This window comes from Crotalus tigris, unplaced genomic scaffold (assembly GCF_016545835.1).
Source record: "Crotalus tigris isolate CLP2741 ecotype Arizona unplaced genomic scaffold, ASM1654583v1 scf7180000017550.10884619, whole genome shotgun sequence".
Taxonomy (NCBI): Eukaryota; Metazoa; Chordata; class Lepidosauria; order Squamata; family Viperidae; genus Crotalus; species Crotalus tigris.
Window position 1 is genome coordinate 8,663,947 of NW_024096468.1, and position 26,426 is coordinate 8,690,372.

Below are 26,426 nucleotides of genomic sequence, written 5' to 3' on the forward strand. Positions count from 1 at the left end.
GATGGGTGGGGTAGGCCAAGATTCTCAATCCCCATTCTACTCAGGAATCTTGAAAACTTTCCTTTTGTGATTGAACAGACTTTTCTCAATCAGAAGAGGAATGCACAATTGGAAATCCAAGGGCTGCCTAGGACACTCAGATTGTTGCTCTTTGTGCAATAAAAAGGGAACATTATTAAACAGAAAAGACCAGTAAGCAACCATATTTGTACCGAATTTGCTTCATAATTAACGTAAACTTATGTTTCATTTGGCTTAAAAAACATCACTCAAGAGCTAAATGCAGGATCAAATGATCTTTAGCTCTCTAGCGCCGCAGCCATGTGCGCACTTGTTTCTGCATATGCACGCGAGCTAGCCCCGCTGCTGTGCGCGTGCCTTTTGTGCATGCGCATGCAGGGCCACGCATGCACACATTTCCATGCTCTTCCCTTTCCTTCTGGGCCGCCAAACCGGAAAGGTTGGGGAGCTCTGATCTAAACAATAAAGGTAATCCTCAACTTACTACTGTTTGATGACTGTTCAAAGTTACAATAGCATTGAAAAAAAGGGACTTATGACCTTTTTTTTACACTACAATTGTTGCAGCATCCCCACAGTAATGTGATCAGAATTTGGACACTTGGCATCTAGCATGTGTCTATGATGGTTGCAGTGTCTCGTGATCATGTGATCACCTTTTGAGACCCTCTGACAAGCAAAGTCAGTGGGGAGGCCAGATTCACTTAACAACCAGGTTACTAACAGTAGCCCTTAGACTTATATACCACTTCATAGTGCTTTACAGCCCTCTCTAAGTGGTTTGCAGAGTCAGCATATTGCCCCAACAATCTAGATCCTCATTTTACCGACCTCAGAAGGATAGAAGGCTGTGTCAAACTTGAGCTGGTCAGAATCGAACTTCTGGCAGTTGCCAGAATTAGCCTGCAATACTGCATTCTAACCCCTGCGCCACCATGAATCTTAATTCACTTAACCATTGCAATGATTTACTTAACAATTGTGGCAAGAAAGGTCATAAAATAAGGTAAAGTTCACTTAACAACTGTCTCACTTAACAACAGAAACTTTGGGCTCAATTGTGGCCATAAGTCAAGGACTAACTGTAGTGTTGACTAAGATATGAAGGTTTTAGACAAAAAAGCAGAGCCCGGGAGTTCGTGCTCAAGTTTTTTTCACTGGTGTCTGCCAAACACCACTTATGATCTTTATGCAAAGTTCCTTTTTATCATCTGATCACCCTAGAATCAGAGATGGAGCTAAGCTATTTTGTGTACCAAGCATCTGTCTAAGCTGGAGCGCAGAAGGCCCCGGCATGTGACTTTCGTAATAATTAAGGTTTCTTTGGCCTTCACAAAACCTCTGCCTCCCCGACTGCCTCAAGGCAGTGTCTCTCAAGTTACATATAAAAGAAAATAACTCTCTGTCTCATTCCACCTGAACATTTTCAACCAGCAGTAATTCTTACAAGCCCTGACTGGCAGTATATTTGGCTAAGGATTCCAGGCTTTCCATTGACCTCTTTTTTTACAACAGTGCCGTTGCTAAGGTGTCAAGGCTCAGCTGCAGTATTTTGGCATCGTAAAAACTCTACCACAGAGCTCTCAAGTTTCTCCCATCCCTGTCCCCACCCCCAGCAGCCTTCACAGTTCTCAAAAGGCTAACAAATCTAGGACTCTCTCTTTGATGGTACAAAGACATTGCCAACAAAACTCTGTTGTGAGTCCATCTGGCAATTCCCGAGGGATTTTGAGGGAGGGTTGAACTGGCCATTTTCCAAAAACAATGGAACTCAATGGAGAAAGGAGATGGTTGGTTAAAAGCAGAAAGAGAGGAAGTTCATAATGGATGCCTGGCTGTGAAACTCTGGCTGAAAGGAAGCTTTGGTGAGACAGACGGAGGCAAGCCACTATTTGCTGTGTTGTGAGGTCCATCTGAAACGTTTATGAACATGCTTCACACTGAGTCAAATCAATGGGTCATTTAATTCCACATTGCCAACTACTTACTGATAGTTATGCTCCAGGTCTCCTTTAGCTCAGTCTGGAGATAGAAGAAGGACTTCTGCAAGAAATTCAGGTGTTCTACAACTCAGCCATGATATGCAAGAGTGCAGAATATCTGTAGATCAGATATAGCATGAGGGTGATGGTTCGTTCTCTGAGCTTGACAAAATGTCCAGAAACCAACTCTCACGCTTGGAGAATGAACCTTCACTCTCATCAGCCATGATATTCCCCTCAAGGTTTTCAGGCAATCATATATCAAACATAGTCCTTCCCACACTTTGGAAAAGAAAATCAGATGCTAGCCTCCCATTCCAGTCACCTACCAAGGCCAGATCAACATAAGTTCAGCCATAGGCCTGGGACAATTTTTCCAATACGACCTCCACTGGAACACTGATAAGAAATTGCTATGATTTGATAATATAATAGATTAGAAGGAACTGATCACTTTATTCCTTAAATGTCAGCATCTGTAGGCTAATACAGGTAGTCCTTGACTTATGACCATAATTGACCCTGGCAATTACGATCCTAAGTCCCAATGGTTGTAAAACAGGTCATCCTGCAACTGACCCAATTTTGTAATCTTTTTTTTTTTTGCAGCAGTCATAAAGCATTTGCCACAGTCGTTAAACAGTCGTTGCTATGGGCCAGCTTTTGCCACAAACTGGAAGCAAATGCCAATTTCCAGTAAAAATGTGATAAATTCAGGTCACGTGACCACAGAATGCTGCAAACAGTCATAAATGAGGTCCACTTGCCAAGCGCACAAAATATAATTACATGACTGCACAAGAGTTGGCCACCGGAACTTTGAAATTGAGTCTCTAGTCAACCGGTCGTAAGTCAAGGACCACCTGGATACATAAAGACGTTGCAGTACTTTATAGCTATCCATAACATTTGGCTATGGATTCTTCACAGGTCCTCTGTGTTCCAAGGCAATGAATGCAACTTGCTATAATATAATAAAAAATAATATTACTTATTATCCTTCTCATCTGTCCTATTACCTATTTCCTTAGATTCTTATGACTATAACTTCTTGTTTTATCTCATGATTTATGTGGATTGCTTTTATTTAGCATCCTATTATGATTTATGTTGATTGCTGTAGTATCCGATGACTATCACTGATTTATGATGTATCTATGATTTATGATGATTGTATTTTACGATTACGATTATCACTTGTTGCTTGTATGTATACTGCGAGCTTAAGCACCGGAGACAAATTTCTTGTGTGTGTCCTATCACACTTAGCTAATAAAGAATAAAGATATTGTTAAGGCTCAAAGGCAGAAGCCTGTCCACCATCTTCCTGAGAACCTCTGACTAATCACAACAGGAAACAAGATGATAAGAGGGTTGTCATCTGGGGAGGCTATACTTAATGAACAGCTAGTCCTTGACTTACAACAGTTCATTTAGTGACCGTTCAAAGTTACAACAGCACTGAAAAAAGTGATTTATGACCATTTTTCACACTTACAACCCTTGCAGCATTGCCATAGGTCACTTGATCAAAATTTGGACACTTGGCAATTGACTCATATTTATGACAATTGCAGTGTCCCAGGGTCATGTGATCATCTTTTGTGACCTTCTGACAAGCAAAGTCAATGGGGAAGCCAGATTCACTTAACAACCGTGTTACTAAATTAACTGCAATGATTCACTTCATCCATTCATCCATGTAAAAGCGACTGCCATTTTCTTCTTTTCTTAAAGCAATTTCTATTTTAATAGCCAGTGTGAAGAAAACATACCAAGAAGGAAAGCAGCACTTCAAATAACTAGCATTTTCTCCTAGTGGGAACCATGTTTGTCTAAAGATAAGACCAACTTAGCAAGCCTACAAGAGCAGTGCATTCTGTGCAATGCAAAATTCTCTAGTTTGCAAACCGATTAGGCATCTTACCGACAGCAGAGTCTTGTACAGCAGCAAATGGATTCATAAAGTTTAGATGAGCTTTCTGTAAATACATCTAAACATTTAAAAGCCCCAACAGAAATCCCCTTATCCAAAAGGAAATTTCAACATACCACAACAGACTGAACATTTCAAGCCAACAGAGAATGGAGCTGTCAGTTGAAGAGCCTACTTTCCAGTTACTCATTTAAAATGCAGAAGCTTTTCTTGCACTTAACTGTCAGCAAAGTTGAAAAGTGTTTATTTCAGTTATGCCCAATACACTACACTTATTCAATTATACCCCAGGGAGGAGGGAATTTGACAAGTACCAGCTTTCTATGGGAAAATGTGGATTCATGAAAACCTGTATAGTTAATTTGTGACAAGAGTGTGTGCAATAGATGTAGTTGGATTAAAACTAATAGTTGATTTGATACTGGTATCTCAGGAATTGCAAATTATTTTGGCTAAATGATACATGATTAATACTGGAATCATCATCATAATTGCCACAATATAAAAAAGATGTTGAGACTCTAGCAAGAGTGCAGAGAAGAGCAACAAAGATGCTTAGGGGACTTTAGATAAAATGGAGGAGGGAGGGAGGAGGAAGAGGAAGAGGAAGAGGAAGAGGAAGAAGAAGAAGAAGAAGAAGAAGAAGAAGAAGAAGAGGAGGAGGAGGAGGAGGAGGAGGAGGAAGAAGAAGAAGAAGAAGAAGAAGAAGAAGAAGAGGAGGAGGAGGAGGAGGAGGAAGAGGAGGAGGAAGAAGAAGAAGAAGAAGAAGAAGAAGAAGAAGAAGAAGAAGAAGAAGAAGAAGAAGAAGAAGAAGAAGAAGAAGAAGAAGAAGAAGAAGAAGAAGAAGAAGAAGAAGAAGAAGAAGAAACTGTTCAATATTCAAAGATGCCACTGAAGATGAAAACAACAATTCAAGGCACCACTTATCAATGGTGTCTCCTCATAAACCAGCTACAAGCACTGAATTGGTCACTTTTGGAATCAGGTGCTCAAACAGGGAGGATCTGATTCAGTACAAATACATTTTTAAAACAGGATTTGGCATATTCTTTGGGAATATCTGTCATAAGCAGCCAAATGTGACAAGACAGTCAAAGCAAGCATAGATAGGAATGTGAAGATTGTCAAACAGAGGGCTGAATCTTTACTCTGAGTCCCTTTCAACTTAGCTATTTAAAAAGACAAGGAGGCCACAGAGACAGTTTTCTTCTACTCATCTCAACTGGACAAAGAGAAACCTTTCTAAAATAAGGCAGAATCCCCACCCATTTCTTCTAGAAGTTGAAGACTGCTTATTCTCATCAACTGGCATAGTCAATCACTAAGAGGAATGCCACTGTTCACAGCTCCTGGTTGGAGACCGTTGACTGTAGGTAATACAAATTAAACTAGAGCAAAGCAGAGTCCTGTTCTGCTATGTTTTCACCGGAGGTGGGAAACCAATGACTTTTCCAACTGTTGCTGAACAGCAATTCCCAGTATCCCTCTGCTATCACGCAGATTAGAGCTGTCATACAGTGGGGCTTAGCAACACCTGGAAGGACACAGCCTTCATCCTCCAAAGCTGATGTATGTTTTAACTGATCAGGCAGGGACCAAAAGAGGGGAAGAGCCTGGTGTTTAGTCTCACTGAAATACTGAAGTTGAATTGACTTGCGTTAAACAAAGAGAAGTATAGAAAGCACAACAAATGGCAAAGGACTCCTGTGTGTGTGATGCAATTGGTGTGTGATAGTATGGCAGAAAAAAAAACAAAGTCCAAGAAGTCCAAAGTCCCAAAAAAACAAAGTCCAACAAGGTCCAACAATTAATCAGTGGAACAACCTGCCTCCAGAAGCAGTAAATGCTCCAACACTGGAAGTTTTTAAGAAGAGACTGGACAGCCATTTGTCCGAAATGGTGTAGGGTTTCCTGCCTGAGCAGGGGGTTGGACTAGATGACCTCCAAGGTTCCTTACAACTTTACTATTATTGTTGTTGTTATTATTATTATTATTAAGTGTTGTGCAACTGTGCTGTCCTTGGTTATTCTGGGCTGGGTTATTGGCTTGCAGACATTTCATTACCCAACTAGGTAACCTCATCAGTGCTAGTGAGTGTGATAGTGGGAGCAAACCCTACGTTCACTAGCACTGGTGAGGTTACCTAGTCTGGTAATGAAACGTCTGCAAGGAAACAATTACACTCAAGAAAACAAGAACTCCACAGTTCAACCCTGAGCTGAAGATTTAGTCTGGAGGCTCAATTGTATGATGAACAGCTGAGGGACTTCAGTATGTCTAGCCTAACGAAGAGAAGGATAGGAGGCATGATAGCTGTCTTCCATTATTTGAGGGGCTGTCACAAAGATGAGGAGATTGACTTATTCTCTAGGGCACCGGAGGGCAGGACAAGAAATGGATGAAAGCTTATCAAAAAGAGATACAACTTAGAAGTAAGGAGAAATTTTCTGACAGCGAGAGCAATCAATCAATGGAATAGCTTGCCTCCTGGGGTTCAGGGTGCTTCATCACTGGAGGTTTCCAAAAACAGATAAGACAACCATTTGACTGGGATGGTATAAGACTCCTGCCCTGAGTAGGGGGTTGGATTGAAGACCTCCAAGGTCCCTTTTCAAGCCCTATGATTCTATGCATTTATGACACAGACTCATAGAATCTTCTTCTACCTTCTATTTTTCTGGACTTCCTGGAAACAATTGTCAATATCAACATAGATTTGTTTTCTGATATTAAGCAGCAGGAATTTAAATCCTTTGCAACATAACTCTTCCCTTCTAAGTTATTTTATTCTATTCTACTCCTCCTTTCCCCCCCCCCCACTAGAAAACAGCAGTCTACTAACAACAGTCTACTAGCTTTGGAAGCACCTGAATTCTATCCTGATCCTTAGCTAGCTATTCATAATCTCCACTGAAATTACCATATGGCCCCAAGATTTTCAGGAAGGCGGGTTAAAAAAAAAAAAAAAAAGCCCTCAGTCCATTGGGATGGAAATCAGGAGGCAGAAGGAGGCAGATCCGCCATGGACTCAAACAACAAAACAAAACAACCGCTTCTCAAGCAAAGGGGAAGAAAACCCTCTGTTGACTTTAGGCCACACAAAAGAAGCCCTTAAGCTTTTCATGGGAATGAAACCCTGCAGCCAAAGAGAAGAAAGAGGTCCCTGTCAAGGGAAGGCTATTCACAACCAAATGGATGCCACCAATCAAACCAAGTAAGTAAACAAACTAAGAAGGTTGGGAAACCATGCTTTGGTAAAAAGGAAGAGGGAGCAGAAAAGCAGAGGTGTCTAACTTTCAATCCATCAGTGTCTATTACTTGGCTGTATCTGAAGACCTTCTCCTCTTTTGTCAATGAACCCGTCAGGAATCTTGAGTCTCAAGATTGGCTCCCATGTCAATTTGATCTCCTTGAAAAGATGAAAGGCTTGTCAACTCAGCTTCCCCCCCCCAAAAAAAAAACAATTTGCCCCATATATAGGGGGTGGCTATGTGACTTCACCCCATGTAGCTGTTCGCTCCCCACTGTGCCTTACCTGATTTTGACCTCAACATAAGGAGAAATGTATTAGTGTCTATCAACAGAAGAATACCACTTTAGTATTTCTGTTTTCACACCCACTTTAAAAAAAAAAAAGAATAAATTAAAATGTTTTTTAAAAAAAAACAGCAATAAAGCAGGGAGAGGGAAATCCCACAGTTGAGAACTTCAAAGACATGCTAATGCGTAAAGCAGGGCTTGGGCTCTACGATCACAATTAAAAATAGATATAATCCAATATACATCAAAGGCTTTTCGGAAGAAGCGGTGTAATTCCCAAGGGCTTACAGGACTAATGAGCAAGCTTCACATAGATCTTGAATCTATTTCTGAAATGAGGGAGAAAAAAAAAAATGGGAGGAAAGAAATGGGAGGATGATCTATTCAAAAGCAGCCTTTCCTTGATCCCAGGCCAACATCTTAACCACTACACCCCACTGGATTTGGGGCTGAGAAAAGATTAACTGATCTAAAATTAGAACATAGAATATCAAAGTTGGAATGGACCTTAGAGGTCATCTGGTCCAACCCCCTGTTCAAGCGCGAGATGCTACATCAGTGGTCCCCAACTTTTACAGCTTGGTAGCTGACAAGGGAGGGGAGACAGGAACCACCGGATTACCACTTGTGCAAATCGAGCTGCGTGCACCTGCATTGGTCAGTCGCTCACACGACCCAGTTCCAAACAGGCCACAGGCCCGTAGTGGGTCACAACCCAGGGGCTGAGGACCCCTTCCTTATATCATTTCAGACAAATGGCTGTTCAGTCTCTTCTTGAAATGCTCCAGTGATGAAACACCCCAACTTCTGAAGGCAAGTCATTCCATTGTTCTCACTGTTAGGAAGTTTCTCCTTAATTCTAGGTTGCTTCTCTCCTTGATTGAATCAATCAATCCTTTATTGCCCCTGGAGATTTTATAGCAGGTCCATGATCTCCACCACTACAAACACTTTGACCACCTTCTACATTTTTACCCGCCTAGGATGAACTGTATTTCCAAAGACAAATGATTTTATAAACTCAGAAAACCATATTAAGGATCCGGGCCAACCCCTAAGTAAATGCTCCATAATTTGCCTTCATTAATTAATTCACACACAGTGCCAAAATTACTCTCCTGCTTCGTGGATGGAAATATTATCATTCTTCTGAGTTCTGCTCTTCTTCCAAGTCAAGTCGGCCACTTAATTTAGGGCTTTGGAGAGGGGCAAGAATTTTCTTAATAATAACAATAAAAAGTGGGTTTAAATGAAAAAAAAAGTCTTTTGTCATGAATGAGTAAAAGAATACCAACAGCATGTCACCTACCAGTTGCCACTACATCTTGAGACTTGGAATACTGGACCAATTTGAGGATTCATTTCTTCCCATCACTTTGCCTATTCTTTTGTGATCCCGTGGCTGCCCCTAATGAAATAATTATGCCCCCACGGATTTCATGCCTATAACAAGGGTCCATAACCTCTTCCACGCACCCACAGAGAAGTAGAGGAGTTATTGATCTACTTAATAATAATAGTAAAGTTGAAAGGGACCTTGGAGGTCATCTAGTCCAACCCCCTGCTTAGGCAGGAAACCCTATACCATTTCAGACAAATGGCTATCCAGTGTTGGAGCATTCACTGCTTCTGGAGGCAGGTTGTTCCACTGGTTAATTGTTCTAACTGTCAGGAAGTTTCTCCTTAGTTCTAGGTTACTTCTCTCTTTGGTTAGTTTCCATCCGTTGCTTTTGTCCTGCCTTCAGGTGCTTTGGAGAATAGCTTGACTCCCTCTTCTTTGTGGCAGCCCCTGAGATATTGGAACACTGCTATCATGTCCCCCCTCATCCTTCTCTTCATTAAACTAGAGACACCCAATTCCAGCAGCCGTTCCTTATATGTTTTAGCCTCCAGTCCCTTAATCATCTTTGTTGCTCTTCTCTGTACTCTTTCTAGAGTCTCAACATCTTTTTTGCATCGCGGTGACCAAAACTAGAAGCAGTATTCCAAGTGTGGCCTTACCAAGGCATTGTAAAGTGGTATTAACACTTCACGTGATCTTGATTCTATCCCTCTGTTAATGCAGCCTAGCACTGTGTTGGCTTTTTCTGGCAGCTGCAGCACACTGCTGGCTCATATTTAAGTGATTGTCCACTAGGTTAGTTGTCCTAGAACCCCTGCAGAAGCACCCCCAATAAAGAGACTCCAACCCCTGAGATTTCCCTGGTAGCAAGAAAGTTGCCATCAAGCCTGAGTTAATAAAATACAGCTCTCTGTCCTTTATACAAAATGCTTAACCCATCAGGGGAAGACGGGGAAGAATGCTTTCTGATGTGTGGTAACCGCAGTAACAGTTATTCAGCATCAGCTTTGCTACATGCCACGGGTGTCAAACTCGCCCCATCACCTGACGTGTTGTGACGTATGGTGACTTTTTTCGCATTGCCGGACCTGAAGTGGGTGCAGCCTCTGCAAGATGCAACCGGCCCGCAGGCCAGCAGTTTGACACCTCTGCTGCATGCCATCCAGAGCCAAGAGAGAATTGGGCAGCTTATATATAAATAAAACAAACACATAAATAAATACCAATAAATCAATGTGCCTTTAGCCACAGGAACAACTGACCCAGAAAGTGGGAAATATTTCTTCCCTGGAAGCCTTCAAACAGAGGTTGGATGATTATCTGTGAGAGTGGATTCTGCAGTAAAGGTGGGACTGGACTAGATGACCTCTAAGGTCCCTTCCAACTCGATGATCTTATAATAATATAGCATGAAATAACAAACCATAACAGAAAAGCATGCTCTCCTATGGGTTTGAATTATAGTTCAAATGTAATTAATGAAAAGAGATAATATCAGACTCCTTGTCTATCTAACCTTTTCCCTTTCCCTTCCCATCACATTTCAATTACAATTTGGCTGGAAACTTTGGAGTGGCTTAAAACTTCAGAAAACTGCTTCCCTACTGGACAATTCCAGATGTGTAGAGTTCGACTCCCAGAATTGATGTTGCTTATTGGAAGCTGGCTGGGAAAGTTGCCAATGATGGTCTCGTGATCCTGGTACATTGTAAAAACATGCCAAGCACTCAAATGTTGACCAGATGATTGTGGGGATACTGTGATAGTCATAAGCGCAAGGCCCGCTGTGAGTTACTTTTTTCAATGTTGTTACAACGTCAAACATTCATTAAATGAACGATTGTGAATCAAGGTTCTCTATCTCTATGTGAACTTCAGGCCTGCAAGCTTACTCAGATCTTGGATAACTACATATAATTGCTAACAACCGAAGAGAAGCTTTGATTCTCAAATCTTATGGCAGATGAGTGCTAACATGGTAGATCTTCCATATTTCATAATTTGGAGAATAAGAAACCAAGCCAGATATCCTGCTGCTAAACCACAAGTACAAACTCATATTCTGAAGACTGAATAGGACAGCCAGCTCACAAATCCTCACATCCAGAAACTTCTACAACAATGATGTCACTGATGTTAATTATGGGAAAATTGCTGACCATTTTTTTGCAATAAAATAAGCTCCAAAACACCTCCAAAAGAGATTTGAAATAGATGCTGAAATAACCCGAGATCAAGGAGGAACTACAGAAGTCTCTTTTGCCAGGGGACAAATGTCAACGCTGCAAATATTGTATATTCTTGCTTTTGACAACATGTAGAATTGTATGGTAATTATGGGGTTAATACAGAGCAGAAAGGGGGTTGGGGGTAAAGCCCGGGAAAGAAAGAGGAAGAAAACCTTTGACCTTCACACTAATTGGATAATGTGAGATATGAAGGCTAATTTAGGGAGGGAACATGCTGATAATTTAACTGCTCTGAGGAAGAGAACTTAGATCCTAGCATCCCTCCGTTGTGCCTGTGCTGACATTTTGTAACAATAAAAGACTTTTAGAAAAATAATGCCTGGAAGTTCTTTGAAATGTTTCATTAGCCAGAACCATAACAACAAAACCTTTTGGAAACCGGAAAGCAAATCCCAGCACATGTTAATAGAAAATATCAAAGTAACCAATGAATCTTTGGAAGAAAGAGAATTAAAAATCATAATCTATGACTCTGCATCTCGTTAATCCACTAGTTCATTTAACCCAGTTGTCAAAGGTGAGTATGTAAAGAGGTATGTACTTCTTTAAAGACTTACATACTTAGTATAAGATCTATATACATCAAAGCAGTATATAAGATGCTTGCTTTCCTATAAAAGTTCAAAGGAACCAGTGGAGGCATAGTGATTAAGTGTTGAACTAGCACCAGGGAGATCCAAGTTCAAATATCTCCTCAATTACAAAAGTTCTCTATGTGACTTGAGGTCAGTTAGTCTTAAGAGAGTTTGGTATAGTGGCTGAAGGCACCAGACTTGGAATCAAGAAACTAATCTAATCTAATCCTGCCTTAGGCACAGAAACCAGCTGGGTGACTTTGAGTCAATCCCTCTTTCTCAGCTCTAGGAAGAAGGCCAGGGCAAAGCCCTTCTGAAAATCTTGCCAAGACTTGTCTAAGTAGTTGCTAAAGGTCAAGAATGACTCAAACACACTAAGGGGGGAAAAAACAACTTTCTTTTATGGACATTTACGGTACTGGTTGTTAGGGAAAGCAAAAGAATGTTCTGTATACCTACTTTTCATACTGGGATGAAAAGTAGGATATAAATCTAATAAATAAGAGATACCTATGTCCAAGGTTCATTACTTGTGGCCACAAAGTGATCCAAAAAAATTCAGATAGTTGTTCCCAAAATTGTTAAGAAGACAGGAAAATGTTCAAATACTGGAGGAGTAATTAAAGCAACTGTACTGAATTAAATTCAACTGGAATTCAAATTGAATGTTATTCCCAAATTACGTAGACGCATTGCATTTATACAACACACCTTATCCAGTTACTCAATTAATTCATGTTCTTAGTTTGCACAATACACAAATCACACATTACCCTCAGACTGCTTCCTGGGTAACTCCTGAAATTTGGATTTCAACATTCAGAATTCTCCAATTAGGACCATTGCTGAGAATTCTGGAAACTAAAGTCCATACTGGAAGTTGTCCAGGTTGCAAAACACGAACAGCCAGATAAATTGGGTTCATGCCACAGAACAAACCATAAAGCACACACCCACACCCCAAAACATCAAACTAACATTAATGCTAGTGAAGTTTAATATTTGCTAGATCTTAATCTGGCCCTTGTTATCTGAACCCGAACCTTAAAATTAGAAAGGGCTAGTTAAGTTACTGAGTTCAACTTCCTCTTCAGGATAGAACAGAGTCATCTATAAAATAAAGTTTTTTTTAAAAAAAAAGTCAAGATGGCAGCCACAACTTTATAATTGAAACCCTGCCCCTTTTCTACATGTGTCACAAGCATGATGTATGTAAAAAAAAGGGGGGGACAGTGTGTCTATCACGACTAGGGGTGACATAATAGCAGTCTTCCAATATTTGACGGGCTGTCACAAAGAGGAGATGAACAACTTATTTCTCAAAGTACCTGAGGGTAGGACAAGAGGTAACAGATAGAAACTTGTCAAACTGAGAAGGAACCTAGAACTAAGAAGAAATTTCATGACAGTGAGATCAATTAATCAGTGGAACAGCTTATTCCTCATAATTCCTCATAAGAGATGCCCACATGAAGAAAAACAGTGCAAAAACTTGTTGTTCTTGGTCTTCAGGCGGTCTTGCCTATTTTGAACGACAATAACCATCAACACTATCAAACAGCCAACCAAGGTTATTTCCAACTTCTAGCAGCTGCATTTGACATCATTCTGGGCCTCAGTTCCCCAGGTTTTTCCTTATCTTTTCAGGTTTTTAGGAAGGAGTGAATTAAGAATTACTACTTCTTGGCAGGGAGTTTACCAGAAAATCCCAGAATTGTAGGCTAGACTAGGAAGTTGAAAACTCATCCCCAAAAACGACAGTGACCAACCATTTCTGCTAGATCCTAGCAAATTTCGTGGATATTAGCTCCAACTAAACATCCACTTTAATTCAAAAGTAGAATAGAGTAGAGTAGAGTAGAGTAGAGTAGAGTAGAGTAGAGTAGAGTAGAACTGGAAGGGACCTTGGAGATCATCTAGTCCAACCCCCTGCTCAGGCAGGAAACCCTATACCATTTCAGACAAATGGCTGTCCAGTCTCTTCTAAAAAACTTCCAGTGTTGGAGCATTCACAACTTCCGGAGGCAGGTTGTTCCACTGGTTAATTGTTCTAACTATCAAGAAGTTTCTCCTTAGTTCTAGGTTGCTTCTCTCCTTGATTAGTTTCCATCTGTTGCTTCTTTTTTTATATTATCCTATTCTACCTATTCCATCTGTTGCTTCTTGTCCTGCCTTCAGGCACTTTGGAGAATAGCTTGACTCCCTCTTCTTTGTGGCAGCCCCTGAGATACTGGAACACTGCTATCATGTCCCCCCTCGTCCTTCTCTTCATTAAACTATTTGTATTTGGACCTTTTTAAAATATTGAAAGTCATAATGGCAATTTTTCTTTATTCAGCTGATTCATTTTTGGTGAAATACTGCCAAGAACCTAAGTCCCACTTAGACTTTAACGCTAGTGCCAGAGAAGGCCTTCAAAGTAAGTTCATGGCTCAACCTTCCCTCCCCCCCAATTAGAGAGGCTAAATAGTAAATCTGAATTCTTCTCAGGACAAGCTTTCAGTCACTAATCAATCCTGCCTAGAAACTATCTTTGGACGTCTTAAGATGCCAAGTTTTTCTATAAATACTCTGCTTAACCAAACAGCAACTTAATACGAGAAGCTCAGTGAAGCAGAAGAGATAGAAAGATCAAATGAAGATGCAGTAACCCGATTCTAAATCTTTAAAATTGCCCATCAGCGATAAAGATCTTCTCAGCTTTCTGTTTCAGTCCAGGTAGTCCTCGAGTTACGACCACAACCGAGAATTTCAGTTGCTAAGCAAAGTGGTTGTGCCCAATTTTACAATTTTTTGGGGCCACGATTGTTAAACAAATCACTGCAGTTAAATGAATCATCCAATCATTAAGTGAATCTGGCTTCCCCCATTGACTTTGCTTATCAGAAGCCAGCTGGGAAGATCACAAATGACAAACACATGACTTCAGGATGCTGCAACCATCTTAAATACAAGCTGGTTACCAACTGCCCAAATTTACATCACATGATCACGGAGATGCTGTGATGGTCATAAGTCAGGGGTCCCCAACCCCGGTCTATGGACCGGTACCGGGCCACAGCATGCCAGCAACCGGTCCGCACAACACACAAAGCCCCATCCGTGGGATGCAGGCAGCACACAAAACCACGCCCCCTCCGGTCTCTGGAAAAACCTCTCTCCATGGAACCAATCCCTGGTGGCCAAAAGGTTGGGGACCTCTGTCGTAAGTCACTTTTTTTTAGTGCTGTTGTAACTCTGAACAATCACTAAATGAATGGTTGTAAGTCAAGGACTACCCATACTTACTAAATACAACTAGAGACCCATACAGAAAGTCCCATTACACAGTAGCACATTCAAAATAACTTCTGTTAATGTATTGCCGCAAACCTAGCTACACCCTCTTGTTACGGCCATTAACCACACACCCACATTTATGGCAGTCTGGGAGGAATTAATGAAACCAATCATACATTACCCGGGATTGTCGCCTACAGTTTTTTTTTTTAATTGACTTTTTAAAAGCAGCTCCCACAGGCAGGATTCCAGGCATAATCCTCCCTGCATGAACCCTAAACGGGCATTCAACAGTAACTGCCTAACGTACAAATTAGTTCTTCTTAAATCTGTACCCATCGAGCAACCGGATGGAAAGCAGCTACATTGAAACATTTCAGAAAATGGGTCCCTAAATTCATTTACCCCTAGCAAATCAGATATCACTGAATAATATTTAATGATTTTTCCCCCTTTTTAAGCATGGTTTCTCTTCCCCGAGTTTCATAACACAAACAGCAGCCTAAAAAAATGAAGCAAATGTCAAATGACAAAGAGAGGATTTATGAAGATTATATGATGTAACAGAGAAGAGCACAATAAACAGGACTGGAGAAGGAAGTGTGCAAACTTACCTTTGTTTGTGACTGCGTTGAACAACTTTTCTGAGCTGGCATCAGAAGCCTAAAATAATAAAAAATAAAAATACGTTAAACCCTTAAACCAATTATGGAGCAAAACAAGTAACAAATGTTATTTGCTTCATGGAATATACAGACCAAAAAATATTATTCTTTCAAGTTATAGGCAGAAAAGGATCTGGGGAGGACCGAAAGCAGAGCGATGTGGGATGGGAAACAAAAGACGAACATCGACGATGTTTAAATTTTTGTTGCCCAGAAGATGGTGCTATTTAGCTGTGCTGGAATACCATTATCTGTACATATAACAATGTTGTGTTTTTCATTTCCCACTCAGGAGGGGAAGAAATTGTGTAGAAATGCTTTTGTGTGGTTTTCTTTATCATTCTTCCATATTTAAATGATTAGCACCTTATAGATGTTGGTCACTGGTTAGGCATCAAATTCTAAAGGAGCTGCAGGACAGTAATAGTAGTTTATTTTCCAACCAGACCCCGTGTAAACATATATATTGCATTATCTGGGTGCATAATAGCCTCGCTTAGTAGACTGCAGAAAATTTTTTCGCAGCTCAGATTCAACTCAACCATTTTTGACTTGTCAGTACCCCAATCTCACAAACATCCAGATCAGCAGGTTTCTGTCAAGCTACATTCTTCCTCTGTCTCTTCTTAAAACATCATGATAAAAATAATTGATTATTCACAGGCTCCACAAATTACATCCATATGAACATTTTTTTCCATTATATAAGGTTGGAACATACCAAGTCACAGATCAGAGTCACTATTTTAATTTCACACCCAGCTCAGCAAAATACAAGTCCTTTCCCTTCAATTTGGTTGTTGTTCAGTTGCTAAGTTGTGTCTGACTCTTCGAGAACCCATGAACCACAGCACACCAGCCCCCCCCCTCCCCTGTTGTCCACTGTCTCAAATTTTATTATTTACATTCATTTCTGAGAAACCTATCTAAAATACCTTTCTTCCTTGGAGCCAAATTAATAATAAAACAGGACTTATACAGCTATTACAAGATATTCCTTAATTAGTTTAATTATGAACCCTCTCCTACATGTCACAAATCTGACTTCACAAACCTTCTCTCCTAAAACTCTTGGGGCAATATTTCAAACCTACAACCTAATCCAAGAATGCCCCATTTTAAAGTGAGCAAATGTATGCCAGCCAACAAAGCACATCTGATTTTTTTAAAGGCTAAACCTTATCTGTTAAAATGTAGAGAAGCTGGATAGATACCACCATCTACCTTGTATCACATCTTGCATTTTGCTGTAAAAAGAAGAAGCAGACTATATCTGAAGGGCTGCAAACACCAGAGGTTTGAGTTTGCTTCGGATGCCAAAAACCAACATGATCACAATAAACATTTGGCCATCATGTTCCCAAATGTGTTTCCTTCTAGTTATCAGTTGCATTTCTTCCCTTCACGTTTCTTAAGCACAATTCTTAAGCACAATTCTAAGTGCATTTCCTTCGCTCTTAATGGCCACTGCAGGCCATTAAGTAAAAGCATACAGAATTGCATTCCTTGGCCTCTTACAAAATGGATCCAGGTAGATTGTGGTTGTATGCGATGAACCATTCCAATAATTTCAGTCAAAAATTTATTACCTCACCCATGAGAATTATGTACTAGTACAAGCAATGAAATATACCAGGTAGCACACTGTGTGGGTGTAGATTTGACAAGTTCAACTCTCTGCTGAATTTTATTATGGAATTTCAAAAATCATAACTATAGCTGCAGCCGAGATTTGTCACTTACCTTACATTTAAGGGGGGGGGAATGTATAGAAAACCAATCAGAACTTCAGAGAAGCAAGTAAGCTACACCCAAACTTATCTTCAAACAACTGAATTAAAAATGGATTAACACACTGCATGCAAGCCCATGACAGTACACATGCCTGCATGCACACAAATTTATTTATTTATTTATTTATGAGACTTATATACCGCTTTAAGTGCAAGCACTCTCTAAGCGGTGTACACCAGTAAGCAATGTATATATATATTTACATACACACACACACACACACACACACACACACACAAAACAATTTGTGCCCGATCCAATGTATCTTTAATCAGAAATAGATTCAGGATATAAACCAAACTGGAAAGATTGAAGGGGGGGTGTCCCAGAAAATTACCTGAGTCATCTTGTTTCATTGACTTCAATGGATTTCTCATGGCTTTTGCAACCTCAAGATACAATCCAAAATGTAACACAAAATAGTAGCCTGAAGAATTGAGCTGAAATTGTCAGCCTACATTTCTCTCTCTGTCTGTCTCTCTCTGTCACTCTCTCTCCAAATATATTCATTCTCCCACAACATAATTTTACACATGCCATGGAAATGTACACACAATCCCATTGTTTTTAAAAGAAAAACGGAATTAATTTCATACTGAGATATTGTATACCAAAGGCATATAGCTCAAACCTCCTTCAGCTGTCACGTATGAACAAAGAGAAAAGCCAGGTTTCCTGGCCAGGCACAATTTGGTAAGAAGTACGATTATTGAAAAGGAAAAGAAGCAGCCAAAATTAAAAGAATCTGGTGACTGCTCTCGGAAAATATCATGCTGTATAAAAATTCCTTGGGATGTTGGCTAAGCAAAAAATTGAGGTGTATTTAGTCCAGGATTAAATACAGAACTCTAGCATCTGTTGGCTATCAAGGAAGATGGTTGCTTGTAGGGCACAGAAAAGGATAAGAAAACTAGCGGACGTAAATGAGAAACTAAATCTGACCTAACTCTCGATATATCAAAACCCTCTTTACAAATAAACTTTCCCAACATCAGTCAAACAAGAAATGTGAAGATCAATCTTTTTCCTGGATTGAATTTGTCTTGACTTCCATCCAGGATTTGAAGGCAAGAATTGCTCAAGGGTGTTTTCCACTGTAAAAAAACAAAACAAAAAACTAAACAAAAACCTACATGAAAAGATGTGACTGAACTGCAGAACAAAACACTGCCAGAAATGGGAGTTTATTAGCAGGAACAAGGAAACTTTTATCATTCTCTTGGATTAAGAGAGAGCACACACAGAGACAGAGTTCCAGGTGCTGTCCCGTTCTGAGGGAATGGAGTAATTTCCAGCAGGATTTAAGGCTAATCCTGGAATGGCTAAAAGGGGGGCTCATTTTTCTGGAGGAGGGAATGATACATTCTGTGTATCTCCTCTTGACCTCTTTTCACTTTTCACACTGTGGGTGGCGGGGGGGGGGAATAGAAGATTCCCACGTGCAAATCTGCACACACAAACTTGGATGTTAAAATCTAATGAACAAAATGTGTATGATTATATGAGTAAAAGACGTATGAGTAAAATATGAATTAAAATCTGATGAGCAACACTCTCAGAGACAGGACAAGGAGGGCAGGAAGGAAAATGGGAACACTGTCCACAATGAGCCTCAATCATTTTTGACCAAAATTAAACTCTCATGACCTCCAAGGACCTGAGAGAGAAACAGTGCAAATAGCAAAGGAAGGGGAGAAGGAAGAACTGTATCTGTCCTGCACACACACACACACACACACACACACACACACACACACACACAAACAAAAACTCTCCCTGCCTCCCTTTCAGTTTTCTAGGCTACGGACTGCCTTGGCTTCAAATGTTAAACGTCAGCAAACCACTCGGCAGAAACAAATGGACTGTGTGTATGTTTGTGTGTGTGTGTGTGTGTGTGTTCTTCTCTTCCATCAAGGAATGTACTGCTATAAAGGCAAAATGTGTGTGTGTGTGTTTGTGTGTGTGTGTGTGTGTGTGTGTGTGTGTGTGTGTGTGTGTGAATTTGTGTGTAGAGTGTATCTATTTCCTGTCCAGACAGAAAAGGTTGGCGCTTTTGTTTTCTTGGCATATGCGGAGGCCAAGCACTTGCAAAAACATCAACTCTGTCTTGACATGAAAGGCTTTTTTTTTAAAGCAAGCGTGATCCAACCCACTAAGCCGCCTCTTGTCTAAGTGAAGGTGTGGGGGAAAGAGAAGATCACCCAAGCCGTAATTAAGGACTGGGAGACAGCTTTGCATCAAGGCGCTGCTGTAAGCCCTCTGTGGCTTTTTAGCCTGGTGCAGGGAACCTCTCACCCCCATCAACACAGAACTGGGGAAGACAGAGATGGAAAAAGCAGCCCAGCTGCTTTTCCACCCCCCCCCCTCCAATCTAGGGAACCCTTGGAGGATTTATTTCATGGAAAAGGAGCAAAGAGACAGTGCCCCCCTCTTTCTTCGCAAATACCAATTGATTATGCTGCCTGTCGGTGCCACTTCTCCACCTGCCTCAGGTCATCAGACATGGGAACACAACAGGGCAGGTAATAAAAAAATGACCCACATGCATATATATATGTGGGAAGAATTGGACAGGGATTTCCAGCCAAGGAGAAAGTCTGGGGAACTATTGGATCAGCATTTCCAGTTCAAGTTCTACCCTCAGCTCTGGCCACTCAGGATTTGTTTGGGCCAATTATATCTCTCAGCCCAATCCATCTCACAGAGTGGTTGCAAGGGGTATGTGTGCTGCCTTGAAGTCTTAAAAAGTTGGGACTGAAATGTAAGAAATAAACACAGAGGCTACCAGTGGAATATAAACCTGGACTGAAAACAAGCTTTGAATTGTCATTCAAGCTCAATGGGTACCTTTGGGGCAGTTCCTATTCCTATGAGGATCTACCTCTCAGGGTTGTTGTAAGGATAAACCACTTCTTCTTTTTTAAAAAAAGTTTTTAATTTCAACAAAAAGCAAAATATAAAGAAAAATAAAAACTAGGAGTCAGAAAAAGAAAAAAAATTAGGAGTGCAAAAAAAGGGGAAAAGGGGGGAGATGGAGAAAAAAGTCCAACTTTCTTCAGCACAAAATATAAAATTTATTAACCTCTTACTCTAAAAACCAGCAATAATACACAATATTCTATTGCCATAAACAGTTCTAATGGCCAAATCGGAAAATTACAGCTTCATGACTTTGTTTCAAGCGAGATCAAATTAGATAAATACTTCTGAAGCATTAACTGCACTATGGTTTGCCTATCTTAATGGAATGTAGAGCACAAAAGGACTATCTGGGCTTAATCTAAGCATACACCCCGAAGCAACTTTGCAGGAACTAAAATCATTCTAGAAGCTGGAGACTGCCCCAGGATTCTAGGGGCACCATTCAAAGTTCAGTTTCAAGGTTTTCCAATGATTTTTTAAAAAACTAAAAAACGAGTCTCAAAACCTCTCAGACACTGAAGCTTGTCAAATGAAATAAAATGTATAATTTTCACAATTGAAAACTTGTCTCTCAGCTTCTTGCCACAATGAAATGGTGCTGCTTGCAAAATGATCATTGGCTGCAAACAAAAAAGGTTTAAGAAGGAAATACAAGAAGGTTTCCCCCCCTTAATTATCCTGCCTTTCTTTGGCAAAAGAAAGAGGGTTTAGCTCTATGCAGAATTCAACTCTGATACCCAGATGGGCTGGACAACAACACAACCTTATGCAATACAAGAACATTAGTGCTTTACAATCCGGTAAAACCAGCTAACCTGAAGCAGACAACCAAGCAAAAATGGTAACTCCAAATTTTTACCAACCTCATTTTCATAACCAAAGAAAAGATCTCAAAACCTGCCTGTCCCTGGGTCTCTTAATTATTGGTAAACATAAATCAAGGAGTTTATCCATTAATCTGTCCACCAGGAACCTGGAATGATCACTGCAATCCAAGCAGACCCCCGCATTTCCAAGGATATATCCAGAATGTGGTTTGCTTGCTTGCTTGCTTGCTTGACTAAAAAGGACTAGGAACAATCTTAATGGAAAGGCTTCAGCCCCGGGAAGGGAGAATAAAGTCCTAAGACTTTAAGGAATTATCCATTCCGATTCTTCCAACTCCTATCCTTTTGAAGCTCCGAGAGCCATCCGCAAAGAAAAATGAAGGAGACAAGAAAGGAAAGCAATACAATAGTTTGGGATGTTTCCCCGACCACCACCACTCCCGCCCCTGGAACTGTATCTCCAATCTTGCCATGATCAGACGGAGAGTGGAAAAAATTCCAGCCAAGAAACCCACAGACACAAAGGTAGCCCACGCACAAAGCCAGGTTATTGAGAGTCGCTCCATTTTGCCCCGGGCAAAGCGCAAGAAGCGAATTTACCTGATCGTCCAGCGTTTGGTTAAACAACCCAAGTGACAGCCGACAAGTTCATGTCTGGGAAGGGAAGCCGAAAAAGAGTCAAGGAATCTTGTCCAACTCCTATCCGTCCAGTAAGAAGCACTTATTCCCAAAAGCAAAACCAAACTATTCCGTCCAAAGGCGAGTCCTTCCCAGGAGGGATCCCAGCGCGCTCGGCCATTCCGGGAGAAACGGCGGCAGGAGAGACTTAATCGCGGGTCCTGTGACGGCTGGGGAAAGGAGCGCAAGAGAGAGGCGGCTAATAAAGGGGAGGGGCGAGGATCGAAATCAGGGACCGCGCCGAGAGATCCCAGCCAGTAGGACAAAGGGAACCATGTGCGCCCAGGGCGCAAAAGAATCCTTTGGCACCGTGCGCTCTGGAGAAGCTCCCGGCGCCCAAGAAGGTTACGTTCCCGGGAGGTTGTCTCGCCGCCTCCGGAGGGAAGCCAGGCGTGGAAAGAGGGGACGAAGAAAGAGGAGGGGAAGTATCAGCCCTTCCAGCTCCGCAGGGTCTCACACAAAGCGGCCGCCCGCCCGTCCGTCTCGCCGTCCTTCCACCGGCCCCGATTCAAGTGAATTCCATTGGCACCAAGGCGCGCCAGCGGCCAGGCGATCCCATAATCCGGAGCCAGCGTCGACCGTGGCCCAAACCCAAAGCGCTCCGGCGGCAACCCGAAGCCCCCGTCCCACGCCACCAGCGACAGCTCCCCTTTGCCCGAGCCCTCCGACAGCTCCGCAGTCTCCCTCGGCAGCCTTTCCACCGTGTGAGCCAGTGGCGTTTCCTCCCTTGCCCTGCCCTGCCCTGCCCCTCCTCTCGGCCCGCCCCCGTCGCCGCTTGGCTCCACCGCCCGGTACCTCCCCCCATTCATCTTCAGAGCTCGGGGGAAAATCCGAAGTGCTCTCATTGTTAATTTTGAAAAGAAAAAAAAAAGGGGGGGGAGAAGTGGGACGCGAGAGGGGACCCTCTCTGGAAAAGCTTCCACCGGCGGATCGTTAAAAAATAAATAAAAGACCCGCTCCAACTCCTGTACTCCACCATTAGATTTCTTAAGGGCATCAGCCAGATGCCGTCGGCGCCCTTTGGAACATGGAAGTTCCATTCATACTTAGTTTTGTCACTTTGGAACCTCAAAGCGTCCCGATTTCCACCTGGTCCGCCAGGTTAGGATTACATTACTGGACCAGGTGGCGCTGCAAAAATGCAAACGACCGCTAGATGGCAGAAAGGAGCCAGGGTTTTCTGGATCCCTGCAGGTCATCTAGCGATCGCCCGGATTTTTGTAACCCAAAGCTTCTTCCTTGAATTGACCTGAAGAAATAGTTGCACTGCCCTAAGTTGTGAACCCTGGTAACAGAACCACAAATTGACAAAGTTGAAAGGAGACAGTTACTCAAGTTCAGCAACTTCAAGATGTGTGGACTTCTACTCCCAGAATTCCCCACCCCAAAAGCCTTAAAAATGCTTAATTAGCCATCGCAAGAGAAGTGTCTCTTGGTGTGGAAAAGATGGATAAATTTTATACAATATAAGTATGATATAAAAAAATACCATCTAGCTTTTGAATAATTTATATTTAAAGTTTAAGATATTTATTTAGAAGTGTAATCATTATTATTTTTTAATTCTTTATTTCTTTTTATTTTTTTTTATTTTCCTTTCTGTTTTTTATATATAATGGAGTTAAAGTATGTTATAATTTGTTTCTTGAGTGTAATGATATTGGTTTAAGGTTTATTTGGGTTTAAATTTTTTTTTTTCTTTTATGTTCTAGTTAAGCCTGTATTCAGCTCTGGGAAGAATGGGGGAGGGTTTTGGGGAGGGTTGGGAGGGATTTGGGAAGGGGTTTTTATTGTAAAATTTTAAAAACTTTTAATAAAAAAGAAATGCTTAATTAGCCTAATAAGTTATGTTCTTGACAAATCCATGTTAACTTCTATTAATTACTGCAGTTTGGAAGCATGTGGACTAAGATTAACCCAGCAAGAGATCGAATAATCCTTGACCTTCTGTTATCAATCTTCTTAATTTCTGATCTTTAAAAAAAAACATTAAAAACTAAAAAAATACAAGGCTAAAAAGAGCAGAAACATTAAGCTAAGAGGAGATGTTAGCAACAATGGAGCCACCTCAGAATTTCACCAATTCCTTGAGATCCCCAGGCCCAATGGCGTAACCAGGCTTTGAGGGATTTCCGGAAAGTCAATAAGGATGCCAGTCTCACTTCTGTGGGGGGAGAGAGAAGGATATTTCATAGAGTGGGTAACCACAGCAGAAAAGGCTCTGCCCTTAGTTGACGGGATGTATAACATGCCATTTCTATTGGATCTGGTTGGATGGGCATATCCCATATACCGTATTTTCCGGCGGATAAGACGACTTTCTAAAGCATGCAAATCATCTCCGGAGTCAGGGGTCGTCTTATACGCCAAGTCGTCTTATATGCCGGAAAATATGGTATTTCCTATTGGTCTTCTCCTTTGCATGCTATGCATAACAGCATAACAGAGTTTGAAGGGACCTTGAAGATCTTCTAGTTCAGGGGTGTCAAACTGTTGGCCCGCTGGCCGGTTGCATCATACGGAGGCTGCACCCATCCCAGCTCCAGCAATGAAAAAAAAGTCACAATACGCCACAACACGTCATGTGAGGTGGTGAGTTTGACACCCATGTTCTAGTTCAACCCCCTGCTCAAGTACGAGATGCTGGGCCTATACCAGTGGTGGCAGCACTCAGAGCCCTCTCTGTGGGCACGCGCGCCTTCGCCCCAGTCCTAGGCCTTCAGCTGGTTTTTATAAAAGCTTTTTGCTTTAGGCCTCTGCCGCCATGTAAAAAAAAAAAGGTTCAATCAGTTAATTTCAATTTCTCACGGGAAAAAAAAGATCTTGCAAAGTTGGAATTGGTTGAACTTTTTAGTCCCACCCAGTCTGCTGTTACCACCACAGCCACGCCCAGCCAATGGGCCACGCCCAGCCAATGGGCCACACCCACCCAGCACTCGACGATGCATAAGTGGGTTTTGAGTTGCAGTTTGGGCACTCAGTCTCTAAAAGGTTCGCCATCACTGGCCTATACCATTTCACACAAGTGGCACTACTATTGGTAACTTTCCTCTTAGTTTGTTTTACATTCTCCTCCTTGCTTCTAAAATGTGATGTCCAGGATCGGACACAATATTTCAAGAGTGGGGTCATCAGCGCAGAATACAATAGGTTATACTATTATAGTATCCTGTATAATATACAGGTATTCCTCAATTTGTGACCACAAGTGGGATCAGAATTTCTGTTGCTAAGCAAGGCAGTTGTTAAGTGACTCACACCTGATTTTACAATCTATTTTACCACCATTGTTAAGTGAATCACGGTAGCTGTTAAATAAATTGTGTGGTCATTAAGCAAATCTGGCTTTCCTCATTGATTTGGCTTGTCAGAACCCAGCTGGGAAGATCCTAAATGGTGATCAAGGGACCCTGAGACAGTGCAACTAAATATATGTTGGTTGTGCCAAATTTTGATCACATGATGATTTGCAACAATCATATGTGCAAGTACCAGCTGTCAGTCACTGCCACTGAAACATCAAAAGATCACTAAACAAATAGCTGTAAGTTGAGGACTACCTATATACGGACCCACGGAATTTAGTTTTCATTAAAGATTTCTTTTAACAATATATTCCACCTTGCCAGTTATACGGTTAAAATATCCAAGTCAAGCATACTGTATATGCCCCTGTAAAAAATTACTCATTGGTACATCTAATAAATATCCTCCCCAAGTCAAACATATTGTATTCTATTCCCCTCTCAAAAAAAAAAAAAAAAAAAAATCCTTGCTGTATCCAGTAAATATTCCCCCACTCATCCCAGGTCTAATATCATCAAACACAGACCCACAAAATAGTAACCAAAAGCAAAATTAACATAATGCAAAGCTATTTCTGGAAAGTAAGAATAATAGATTGCTCGAGAAAAGCCCTTGAAGTAAACAGCATTAATTACAAAGAGTATTTGTAGAAAAATCCTGCAAGATCGACTTTGTTTTCATCTCAGCGGAAAAAGAGAGAGAAAGAGAGAGAGAGAGAGAGAAAAGGGGGGACGAAATTTCAGTGCAGCTGTCAGCTCTAATGGAAATAGGCTGATGAGCCTCTAGTCTAATAACTCCCTTGTGATCATCTCTAGAATAAGAGTCATTTTTACTCCAGGATTTGATATTTAGCATTTTCTGGGTGGAATACCACACCAATCTATATTCACCAGCCAGCTTTCCTGGTCCTTCCTCATTCTTTCCACTTTGACAAACATTCAGCTCCTTTCTCTCCATAGCCAGCACACTCCTCCTCACACACACCCCTCCCCCACCATCCTTTCTTAGGGCAGTGACTGACAGATTAATATACATCTACTCCATGTCTTTGAAATCAAAAGGAAGGTGCTGTCAGAATTGCTTGTCAGGAAATGAGATTAGGTGCACTTATCATTTCAGAGATAAGGTTGCATTTAATGAACGTAAAAAGCCTTCTTCTGAAGGGGGGGGAAGAAAATGGGGGGTAGAGGGGAGGGAGAAAGGGAGAGGAAGGAGGAGAGAACTGAGGAGAAGAAAGAGAAGAAGGAAAAGGAGGATTATGATGTGTTGCTGCTGCTGCTGATGATGATGATGATGATGTTATTTATCA

General features: G+C 41.3%; 1 protein-coding gene across 10 annotated transcripts in view; it reads right to left on the minus strand.

Moving 5' to 3' along the window:
- Window positions 1–26,426, minus strand: part of AUTS2 (activator of transcription and developmental regulator AUTS2) — a 675,541-nt gene that overhangs the window by 78,633 nt on the left and 570,482 nt on the right. For 9 of the 10 annotated variants that reach the window (XM_039342048.1, XM_039342066.1, XM_039342057.1 and 6 more), the window contains one exon: window positions 15,540–15,588. In XM_039342048.1, coding sequence (XP_039197982.1) covers window positions 15,540–15,588 — 49 coding nt within the window. Of the gene's footprint in view, window positions 1–15,539; window positions 15,589–17,721; window positions 18,008–26,426 lie in introns of those variants that run through there. The other variant, XM_039342125.1, reaches the window with a different exon arrangement.